The sequence below is a fragment of the Oryzias melastigma genome, unplaced genomic scaffold (assembly GCF_002922805.2).
Source record: "Oryzias melastigma strain HK-1 unplaced genomic scaffold, ASM292280v2 sc00335, whole genome shotgun sequence".
Lineage (NCBI taxonomy): Eukaryota > Metazoa > Chordata > Actinopteri > Beloniformes > Adrianichthyidae > Oryzias > Oryzias melastigma.
In genome coordinates this window covers 60,536-72,460 of record NW_023416935.1, presented here as the reverse complement: position 1 = coordinate 72,460, position 11,925 = coordinate 60,536, and the positions used below count along the sequence as shown (strand labels likewise).

The 11,925-nt window shown below is 40.3% G+C and overlaps 2 protein-coding genes across 3 annotated transcripts in view; both read right to left on the bottom strand.

Annotated features, from left to right (window-relative positions):
- Window positions 1–1,019: 1,019 nt before the first annotated feature.
- Window positions 1,020–3,258, bottom strand: gh1 (growth hormone 1). The gene is made up of 6 exons (XM_024262545.2): window positions 3,119–3,258; window positions 2,893–3,026; window positions 2,705–2,821; window positions 1,471–1,614; window positions 1,251–1,397; window positions 1,020–1,182 (listed from the first exon to the last, which is right to left on the bottom strand). The coding sequence occupies exons 1-6, from the start codon at window positions 3,144–3,146 to the stop codon at window positions 1,120–1,122; spliced, it is 633 nt and encodes a 210-aa protein (XP_024118313.1). The 5' UTR covers window positions 3,147–3,258; the 3' UTR covers window positions 1,020–1,119.
- A 2,010-nt stretch (window positions 3,259–5,268) lies between these two features.
- Window positions 5,269–11,925, bottom strand: part of scn4ab (sodium channel, voltage-gated, type IV, alpha, b) — a 56,505-nt gene continuing 49,848 nt past the window's right edge. For both annotated transcript variants that reach the window (XM_024262539.2, XM_024262540.2), the window contains one exon: window positions 5,269–6,587. In XM_024262539.2, the coding sequence (XP_024118307.1) occupies window positions 6,243–6,587 (345 nt within the window). In that variant the 3' untranslated portion in view covers window positions 5,269–6,242. The remainder of the gene's footprint in view (window positions 6,588–11,925) is intronic.

The window sequence follows — 11,925 nt, the reverse complement described above, 5'->3', positions numbered from 1 at the left end:
CCCCCCTCTTTTTTTTCGTCCGGTCCAACAACAAAGAAAAAAAAATTAAAAATAAAACATAATGAACATAAATAAAGTTTAGCATAAAATACAACAGGGGTTTATACTCAATAAATCCCTGTTGTGACAGTAAAATCTCCCCAACACAAGAAGCTCTCAGCCCACATCTGTTGGCTCAGCTGTTGGACAGGACAAGTTACAATAAATAAATAAATAAATGGGACCCTTGACCACTGTACGTGAATTTCAGCATGAAGGGGTTGGATTGTGGGGCTTAAGCCACCAAATGGTTCCTGAGAGCGGATGTGTCTGCAGCTCACCGCTCCACCAGTGGGGGGTCAAATGCATGATAACTGATGACTTTAAAAGGCCACTGGGAATGCTGTTACAATAGAAAAATCTATAGTTGGAGTAGGACTTTTACAGCTTCTCGAACTTGCTTTCAGCAATCAGCTTTTTGTAAGTACACATCAGTTTTCACCACTCTGAAAAGCTTCATAGTAGGCTGAACAGGGACACCCTGATTCAATGTTTTGTTGACATTTTATCTTTAAATTTGGTTGTTTTTCATAGGAACATTAACATTTTTTCCAAAACTTTATAAAAAAAAAGTTATAAAAAACTTTATGAATGAAGGTCCTGGGCTCTGTGGCAATGGGGGGTTGAGAGGTTAAAAACAACAATCTCAGAGAGTGAAGACTTATGAGGGATAAAAGCTCTGCTGCAACTTTACAGTAGTAAGTCAAAGTAGAATCAGCTGAAACGCTGCTGCTTCATTGTCGTTATCCATTCTTCTCACAATATCTTCAAAGCATATTGTTCCTATATTAGTGGCTTTCTTTGTGTTGTTATATTACATCATGTCACTGAAAGCTGGTGAAGGGGGGGTCCTATGATGAGACCCCCAATTGCCCGTCCTGTCATGTGGCAGGATGGAGACTACAAACTTTTCTGTGAATCTGATTCTTTTTCTACATTGTCTTTACGCTTGTTGTTGTTTTCAGAAGAAGAGACTTTGAGAATGCAACACAAACTTTATTATGACACTTCCTACTCATAGCACTGCTCATGCTAATATTATTATTAAAAAGCTGAGGCAGTCATCATGGTGGGGTACATTTACAGGATACAGTTTGTCTCTGGAGACAGTCGACATTTAGCCACAGTCAGGTAGGTCTCCACCTGCAAGCACAGTCAGCTCATCATCTTCATCATCATTATCACACCTCACGTGCAGTTCTCCTCCTCACCTTATGCATGTCCTTCTTGAAGCAAGCTAGCAGCTCATATGTCCGCCTCAGTGAGCCGTCAGCCCCAAGTCCACGATAATAGTCTATGTACTCTCCCAATGGAAGAGACAGGGTGTCCTCATAGATCTCAGCTACATTCTGATTGGCCTGTAGTTCAAGTAGTAACACAAATGATGTGAAGGCCAAAGGTCATCTGTGAGAGGTTTGTGCTGGTACTCACCCTAATCAGAAGAAGAATTCCTGTTTTGAGTTCACCCAGTTTGGGGGAAATCTGGTTCCGTGGAGCCGAACTCCCGGCCAAAGAGCGACTGGGTAATTCCCAGGATTCTACCAGAACATAGCAGATAGACAGGAGCTTCTGAACCTGAAACCAAACAGTGGAATTAGTTCAGGGTTCTCTTCTTTACTAGGAGGTTCTGTCTTACATGGGTAGAGGACATTTCTTTCATTCTCATTTAACCCTTGTACCATCCTAGGTATGTTGATGTTAGAAGAGGGGTCATGTGGACCCCACAAGACACCGCACGGAACTTGGAATGATTTTTGGGTTTCACAAGTCTCCATGGCAGACAATAAATCCTGTCCACCTTCATCCACAACTTGTCATGGGATGGATAACACGTCAATGTAATACTGGGGTCATCTGGACCCCATAAGGATGCACAATGGTTAATTAAGAACTGTACACATAATTACATGTTTAACCAAATGAAGCAGTGTTGGATACAGAGCTCGAAGTTAACTGCAGTCCCTGGATAAGATTGCCACCAAGAACAAAAACACAACATCACAATTTAGCTCATAAAATTCCATATGGATAGTAGTGAATTAGGAAGGCTCATGGAAAAATATTAACATCTAACAAAGGCAAAAAACAAACAAAACATCCTCTCAGGAATTATAATAAACGTTATGTACGAAAGTGGATGGCAGTAAGAAATGATAGAAACACACAACTGATGGATACAGGACTGCCTTTCACAGAAACACAACATTTCAGATTTGACAGTAACAATTATTACTGGCGAGTAAACTCTAAAGTTTTTCACAGAGTATTACATGATAGTAAAGGATAGTTTTGGATAGTAAAGGTTAGTACATGGTCCATAAGAGTATTGCAGGATACTAATGACTAGTACAAACTACTAAAGGTAAGTACAAGGAAATAAAAGTAACTTCAGGATAATAAAGGTAGATTCAGAATATTGTAGATTTGTTCAGAGTAGTACAGTTAGTAAAGGTTAGTATCGAGTAGTTGGGCATAGGACACTGAGGTACTGCTGGTTAGAAAGGTTGAAACGAGGTAGAACATGAAAATAAACGTTAATACAAAGAAGTATAAGTAGTTAAGGTTACTACAGGACAGTATAGGATAATGAAGGTTTGTACATAATTCTAAGGTTCATACAAGCTAGTACAGGGTAGTAAAGGTTAACACAAGGTTCAGAACTGACCGGACTGTTTTGAGTGCCATGCTTGTCTAATGGGCTGATGTTGATATCAGAGTTGCAGTGATCTTGCAAGAAGATCTTGCTGAGTTGACGTTGCTCCTCAGTCTGCAGAGAGCTCTCCTAAAATACATAGAAAACACTCAGAAAAGCTTAACGGCTCCTCCATCTCCACACAGCTTCAGTGGACTTACAAAGTCAGAGAAAAGTCTCTGGGCGAGCAGGTGGATGTGTTGAACTCTGTTTACTGCAATGGAAAACAGACGCTGGCTGTCTGTGATTGGCTGAGAGCAAACACTCAGACAGACAGCTGACAGCAGAAGGATGGCTGGAGGACACACAGGTAAGACAGGTAAGAGTACATACACGTCCGCTCTCATCAGTTCTTCTTGCAGTCAGAGTGGAACTGGGATGTTTTACCTCTGTTAATGGCTAGCCCGGGATCCATTCTGGTTCTGGCTCTCGTGGATCTGCTCTGAAATCGGTCGACGAATCACCTGATATGTTCAGTTCAGTGATCAGGTTTTAAAGCTAAAATTCGTTGGTTAAATTCATCAACAGAAACATGAAACGAGCAAACAAGCGAGTGTCTGATGAACATTAACACATGAAATCATTTTTATGCAACACTGTTGCTCAGGTGAACTATGACACATCAGGAGTCATTAAAGGTTTTAGACAACCAGATTTAAACTTAAAACATCCACAAACAGATGAAGATCCTTTTCTGTTCTCAGAGGAACACAGACTTCCGAGTTCTGCAGGGTTCCTGTGAGTGTTTTAACCTTATGTGATCAGAGTAGGCATGACTCAGCTAAATCTTTAAATGTGGAATTACCAGATTAATTTATGATTAGATAAGAATTCCTTTAACACCTCTGACATGTTTGAGGACATAGAAGAAGAATTTTCTTCCTTTAAACCGGCCCTGATACCAGAGTGTTTTTTTTTTAAGTGAAGGTGTCCTTGAGGGGGAATCCTGGACAAGTTTGTGGCAGTCCACATTTGTCTCCAAACTCTGACAGCTCTTATATCTGTAGAGAAATGTGACGTTTTTGTCATTGTGTGAATCAAGTCTTTTCTCTCCAAAAGGAGACAAACATAAGCATTACTGTTTTTGCCTTCATCACTCTTTGGATCATTTCTGAGAACAAAAAATGATAAACTATAATCCAAATATAGGGAAAATTTAAGACCAAACAAAATCTGCAGTCTGATGAAATATCTTTGATAACGTTTTCCTCCTCTGCATCAGCAGAAAGGAGCATGTTTTTGTGGACTGAACCTGCAGAGACTGTGTAATGTTTTTCTCAGCCTCCTGTCAGCTGCCCCATAGGTCATCATGCTGTAAAGAAGGACAGCAGTGGCTTGAAGTCCCATTAATTGTCACGCACCGTTCTCCACATTCAACCAATCCCCTGGGGGAGCGGTGAGCTGCAGACACAGTTGCGCTCGGGATCCATTTGGTGGTTTAATGCCCCCAATCCAACCCCTTAATGCTGACTGTCAACCAGGAAGGCACTAGGTCCCATTTTTAGTCTGTGGTATCACTCGGCCGGGGTTTGAACTCACAACTTTCCAGTCTCAGGACGGACACTCTTCCATAGGGCCACTACGACCCTCAGAGCTACAAAGCACCTCTGTCCCTTATCCAGTCCAAGGACTTAAGGGCAGCAGAAAGCCAGAGAACTTCCGATCCAAATGCTGAAAGCTGTGTTCTGAAGAATTTGTCGTGTTTGTGAGTCTTGTGTCTCCCTTGTGTGTCCTGAGTTTGTCCCGTGCATGTCCTGAGTGTGTGCCAAGTGTGTCCCATGTGTGTCCCTAATGTGTCCCGTGTGTGTTCCGAGTGTGTCCCGTTTGAGTCGAGAGTGTGTCTGCAGTGTGTCCCGAGTGTGTCTTGTGTGTCCCAAGTGTGTCTTGTGTGTCCCAAGTGTGTGCCGTGTGAGTCCCGAGTGTGTTCAGAGTGTGTCCCGAGTGTGTTAGAAGAGTGTACCGTGTGTGTCCCGAGTGTGTCCCAAGTGTGTCTTGTGTGTCCCAAGTGTGTACCGAGTGTGTCCCGAGTGTGTTCAGAGTGTGTCCCGAGTGTGTTAGAAGAGTGTACCGAGTGTGTCCCGTGTGAGTCCCGAGTGTGTCTTGAGTGTGTCCTGTGTGTGTCTCGAGTGTGTTCCGAGTGTGTCCCGAGGGTGTTTAGTCTGTCCTGTGTGAGTACCGAGTGTGTACCGAGTGTGTCCCGTGTCTGTCCATGTGAGTTCCAAGTGTGTCCCGTGTCTTTGCGTGTGAGTCCAGAAGGTGTCCCATGTGTGTCCCAAGTGTGTCCCGAGTGTGTCCTGTCTCAGATGAAGGCATGATTCTGCTTCTGTAAATCTTATCTGTAGAAGAGACTTCTGAGTCTTTGGCTTAGATACTTATAATCTGACTTTTTAAGGAAACAGAGATTTCTTACCTTTGGAACAATCCTTTCCTTACTGTTTCTAAAGCAAAGACATGAACTGAAGGAAATGAGTTTAGTTTTGTTTATGAATTTATGAATACAGCGATGTGAAAATGTGGGAGCAATCAGATGTTACATGTTTTGTTCTCACAAACATGAATTTATTCGCAGATGTTCAGCTGCTCATCATTACAGAGGACAGGTTTGAATTTAGTCAACACAACATGAAACTGAGATGTTAGACAGAAAAAATGAATGAGGCTATGACGCAGATTGGGGGGGTGGCTCCACTGTGACCTATGAAGGGAGCATGTTTAGACACTGGTCCTAAAGCTTTCGTTATTCATGAAAGAGTCAGAGTTGCAACAATAGACCACTGGACTTTCTTCACTGGAAACTTTAGATCACATCATCAGAAACAACTCAGACAATCTGCAACTTATTTAATGAATTAAACAAAATCTCCAACATGCAGCTTTAAAGGACTGGCATGAAGTAGAACAAAAATATATACTAGGAAAGCAGAACTTTAAAATCAAACAAGAACTCATTATTTTCAAACAAAAATTAAATCGTGAAAAGTGACACAGTTAAAGAAAATAATGCAAATATCGAAGATAAAAAAAAAATCTTCTGACCAGAAGAAAAACAGTAGATGAAAAGAAATGAGATGAGGAACAGCAACAAGAAAGGAAGTGCTAGGAGCAATGATGAAGACAGGAACGAATAGCAGTAAAGGACAAGGAAATGCTAGGACAACAGAGGAAGAGCAACAAAGGGATGAAGGGCAAAAGAAAAGAGAGGAAAAGTCAAAAGAGGGGGAGCAGAGAACAGGAAAGCGTTGCAGGTGTGCTGGGAGATGGAGATATTATTCCAAAAAAAACATTCAATCTCTGTTAAGGAATTGCCTCCTAAATCTAAGTAGAGCACATCAAGCAGGTTCCTTTAAAACAACTATGACTGAAGGTTAAATGCTGAAAGTTTTCTAACGATTGATTAGAAAGTAAACGGTTTGGCTTTTGGATCCACTGATGCATCATTTTTACGGTCTTCTGGTTCACATCTTTTAAAGAGGTCCATGTCCCTCTGAAACTAGGGTGGGGTGAACCAGCCTTAAACGGCCGATTCCTTCAGACTCTCTTTAAGGAGCTCATAAGGCGGAGCCGCATGGAGGAGAAACTCACTTTGAAGTTTCACCTCCATATTTTCATCTTGATCTAATTTGCCAGAAACCATCTCAGTGACTCCGAGCTGCTGACTGATTCCTTTGGAAAGAAGTCCTTCTTCCTTCCGCGGTGACGGCTCATTGTGGCTTTCTTCAGTTTTCTCTTTGAACTTCCAGGATGCCGGTTTGACGGCTCGCTGTTGGAGATGTCTCCTGTAAGCTCTTTGGATTGTTACTGCTGCCACTTCCTCTTGTTTTCTTCGTAAAGTGCTGCTGATTGGCTCATAGGACACCTGAAAGTAATAGAAATTTACATCCGTTAATTTGTTCATTAGTTCATCCATCACATATATTTAGCTATTCATTCACTCAATCATCATTTGTTTGTCTCTTCTGAATTCATCATTTTTTCCATTTAATACTCTGAAAAAAAACTTGAACATGACCTCCTTTTTTTGTAATGTTTTGGAAACAGTAAAATTGAAATGCTAGGCTGGATCCCCAATATTCACCTAGGACTAGGATCACTCAATCTCTGGATCTGGGACAGGTTGGGCAATCCTCTAGGGGTCCGAATTTCTCTGGCACCAAACGTCACACACCCGTATGCCCAAGCTCAGCAGACTGCACAGCACCCCCACCTGTCCCACCCAGGTGCTTGACCAGACCCCCCAACTAACGGAACCTCTGCTGTCCCCACCTGGCTTCAGAGAGACTTGACCACCGCCCCCCAACCCCAGCAAATAGACAAGGAGCGGCAGCACCCAGGCCCTCCGCTGCCTAAGTCCTGAAGTTAGCTTTGGGGGACAAAAGAGACGGAATTATGTCCAAGTTACTTGAACTCTCGGCTGACATTTTTTCCAAGCTGATATGATCAAACAGCAGGTTGCTGTATCGACTCACATTCGTATGTTTATTATTTTCCAGTTTAGCATTGTTTTTCCCATTCAAACAGTTGTGAAAATTACAGATGTTAATGCTCTATAGTAGAGAGAATATGCCTAAGAAATGGAAATGAAGTGTAATGGAAACCATTTTTAAGAATAAGGGAGATGTGCAGAGATATGGCAACTGCTGAGGAATAAAGCTGATGAGCCATACAATGAAGGTGTGGGAAAAAAGTAGCTGAAATTAGACTAAGAGCAGAGGCAATCAAGATGCAATTCATGTTTAATGATGCAATTCATTTAACTGTTTTAAATTATAACATTGCCTGACTCCAGAATGTGCTTGGAAATTTTTAAACTCTATTATCTTTTCCCGCCTGTGCTTTGGAATTACCATTTGGTCATAATCCAGTCAGACCACACTCAAACCAGTGGACAGGCTTTATGATCGGGCACTGAAGATATTTGACAAAAAACAATTAGATATCACAACTGTCAAATTTTAAAGAAATATAACATTTTAACTTTTACCAATGTTATTCATTTTAGCTTTTTAAAAATGATTTTTAAATGGATCAATGAATCTGGACCTTAATTTGTAAATTAGAGACTTGCAGCAGATCAACCAGAGCAGTCTCCAATGGGAATTGTAAAATCCCTTTTTGCAAAACAAGTTTTGCTCAGTCTCCCTTCCCAGTGAAAGGTGCAAAACTTTTGAACTCACTCCCACTGATTTCAAGTCTGTGTCCAGTTTTAGCCTTTTTAAAAAACAAAGTATTGGTTGTAGCAGCAGAAGTCTTGATGCTATAAAAAGTTGATATGATGTGTTTTTTATCCTTTTGATCTGTCCCTATGTCTTTTAGAAGAGAATAGAATAGAATAGAAAATACTTTATTAATCCGTTTGGAAGTTCTCAGGGAAATTCAGTTTAAACTGGTTTATGTATTTTTTTAATCAATGACTGTTTTATTTCTTGTATTTTACTCTCATTTTATACCTATTTGTAAATGTATTAAAAAAAAGCCCAGCTAAGGACAAATGCTGCAAACTAGCTATTCAATTTTATTTATATAGCCCAAAATCACAAAAGAATCTTCATGCGGGTAATTTTTACAAATGCAGAAAATTTGTCATAAAATATGAACAATAGTTAAAAACTAAGACTAAATAAACAGGTTATCCCTGCCCTTAGACCCTCCCTCCCGGTAAGGAAAAACTCCTAAAAAAAAACTTGATCCAGAAGAAAAGAAGAAATCTTAGGGATTCCCACATGTTTGTGTGAGGTTTGCTCAGGTATATGTATGCATATATGTATATGTATATATATGTATATATTTATCTTTTTAACAAGTCTCTGTTTTTAAACAATTCTGTCATTTTGTAACCAGTCACTTCATTTCATGTCTTATCACGATTATTTTAATGCACAAAAAGCCCATCAGTGGACAAATGCTGCAAATTAGCTCCTGCTACAAGCATGATGACATGAGCATGGGACTGCTGCTTTGCTGTATGTCTATGTTTATATATCCATCCCTACTACATAAATAAATACAAATACAAATTCGCACATGAGGGAGAGATCCTATCCCAGGACAGACAGGCAATACCAGAACTGTTAAAGAAAGATTAGCTTCTAAAACTATGTAGTTTAGCTATGGCTAATAACATTATGATATGGGACATATGTACAGAATGTCTGTTTTTATATCTGCCCTTATTCAATAAATAATTTCAAATTCAGAGGTGAACATTTGTTAGCAGTAGTATGGTTTCATGCCAAGAAAGAGCCCTACAGATGCAACATTTGCTTTGAGGATGTTGACGGAGAAGTAATATGATAGAGTATGAACAGTCTGGTGGGGAACGCTGGTCTACTGGCTTCTTTCAACAGAGCTCCAGTCAGAGAGAAGCATAATCCAGTTTCCAGCAAACTTTTAATGTTGAAGTTGAGGGTGTTCTAAAAAGAAGTCCATCCATCCATCTTCTTGACCGCTGCTTCCCTTTCGGGGTCGCGGGGGTGCCGGAGCCTATCCCGGCTACTGAAGGGCGAAGGCGGGGTACACCCTGGACAGGTCGCCAGTCTGTTGCAGGGCCTCAATCACACACATGCACTCCCACATTCACACCTAGGGGCAATTCAGAGTCGCCAATGAACCTATGAAGCATGTTTTTGGACGGTGGGAGGAAGCCGGAGTCCCCGGTGAAAACCCACGCATGCACGGGGAGAACATGCAAACTCCACACAGAAAGGTCCCAGCCGGGATTCGAACCGGGGCCTTCTCGCTGTGAGGCGAGAGCGCTAACCACTTGCGCCACCGTGCAGCCCTCTAAAAAGAAGTAACGTACATAATATTGAAATGCTATACCAAGAAAAAAAATAACTTCATAATCATTGAGATTGTTAAATTGAGAATATTTAAAATTCGTTTTTTCCAATTGCTAAAACATTAAGTGCCCTTCTCCAACTGCTTTAACTCTTTTCTAAAGAACATCACCCTGTGACCAAACCCTAAAACCCAATTTGCAAAACTAATCCACTCTTTGCAGAACACAAGACACATTTTCACTTTTAAACCACATTTGGCATTTGCAACACACAGGAGGCAAAAAGTGAACACAAAAAGTCAAAACTCAATCTCTGTTCCAACACAACAATCACCATTAACACACAACTGGTCCAAACTGAAAATACTTAACACTTATCAACTGCACAGAAAATGAATGTAGTTCTTCGGCACCTAAGCAGCTTTTTACAGTAAGATGGATAACAGAGCAAAAACCCAGACACACACCAAGACCTGGACCCAGATGAAGAACAAGGTTTCTGATGAGATCCTGACCATAGTTATTGACCGTATGGTTTATGGAATGACCATGAGGGAAGCAGGTCAAAAGGTCAACCCTCAGATCGGCAGGTTCAAGTTGTTACTGTGATATAAATAATACATTTAGAAATTCAGATGAAAATGACAGAAAACTTTGTTGCTGCCTGGGACAATATCAGTTTTCACAAAAGTTTACCCATCAGACAATAGTTCAACTCTAACCCCTCATTTTCGGTAGTTTTCTTCCACCTTGTTCTCCATTTCTTAACCCAATTGAAGATTTTTTTTTCTGCTTGGCATTGGTAGGTTTGTGAGAGACAATCATACACTCAACAGAGCCTGTTGTAGGCTTTAGACATGGCTTGTGATGACATTTTAATTGGGTCTCGTCAAGACTGGATCAGGCAAACAAGATCATTTTGTTCTGTTGGGTGGTTGGGTAAACAATGTTGTGATGTGGATGAAGTCCTCTGGTTTGACCCGCATTAGAAAAGAGGGTGAAGTGCAATAAATGTGAACCTGGGTTTACACACAAAAAAATAAATAAATAAATGAATAAAATCCTGAAATCAATTTTTCTCTATTTTTATACGGGGGTGGGGGTCATTCCTTATGAACCATTTTGTGAACAGTGTCAAGTGTTGGGTTGTGTAGTGTGTTGTGATTGCTGTGTGTTTGTTAGTTTTGATGACTGAGTCTTCATAATGACCTTAAAGTGAGCTTTTGACTGAAAAGTCAAGAATTTTGCACGTTTAGTTTTTATTTTGAAAATTGGGTTTGGAGTTTTGTTAAATTTGTCAAATGTTTCAGAAAATGCGTCTTAGCATTTGGAAAACACTGTAATAAGATTTAACATATAAACCATAAATCAATAGAAAGGAAGTCATATAAAAGAATTAAAGCCTCAGTTAGTAATGTCAGTATAGCTGTAGGTCTCTGGTTTCCCCTAGAGGGCACAAATGCAAATACAATCTATTATGTATTGTGAACAAATGTCTGAGTTTCTGAGACCCATCTTGAACATCCTCTGTTCAGCATAATAAATTCTGTGGAGAGTTTTGAATTGAATTAGCAGCAAGTTTGGACTTTTTTGTCAGTTTAATGGTCTGTGCCAGTGTCCAAGTCTGCATCCCATTTTTTTTTTTTTTTTGAATGGAAATGTTATCTAAGTTACATAAGAGTTTGTATGTTTTGGAGAGAGTTTTATTCAATGGAAAATTAATCAAAGCGGTAATTAGTTCTGGTAGTTTTTCTAGTTTTTATCATTGTCATTGTATTTAATAATTTTGTTAATAATATATTTAATTTCCTGGTATCAAAAAGGAATTCATTCTATTTTTCCTTTAGTTTCTAAAGTGTTTTGAATATTTTATTAGTAACTAAGTGTCATATAATGAATGATAACCTCAGACCTGTTGAATTACGACACTGAGGGACAGTGTGATTTTACGACAGAGAGAGAGTACGTTTTACGGCAGCTGTACGAAGTGTGTGTCTCGAGGACTGAAGCCTGCTAATAAAGAGTTCTGATTTCAACCATCAATATATCGCCACTCGTCATTCTACATGGTGTCAGAAGTTTCCCGGACAAGACCAACGTCGTGAATGGAATAAAAAGACGAAGAACCGAGAGAAATGGCAAAGTTTAATCCGCCCGCCAATTTTCCGTTTGATAAGCCGTCGGAATGGCCAGACTGGAGGCAGCGTTTTGAGCGATACAGAATCGCCACGAAGCTCAATAAGGATGAGGGGCCGGTGCAGGTGAGCTGCCTCATCTACGCGATGGGCGCTGAAGCGGAAAAGATTTTTAAGTCGTTTACATTTAACAACATGGCTGACAGAGATAAGATCGAGGTTGTGTTAGCAAAGTTCGATGACTACTTTTTCCCGCGGAGGAATGTGATTCACGAAAGAGC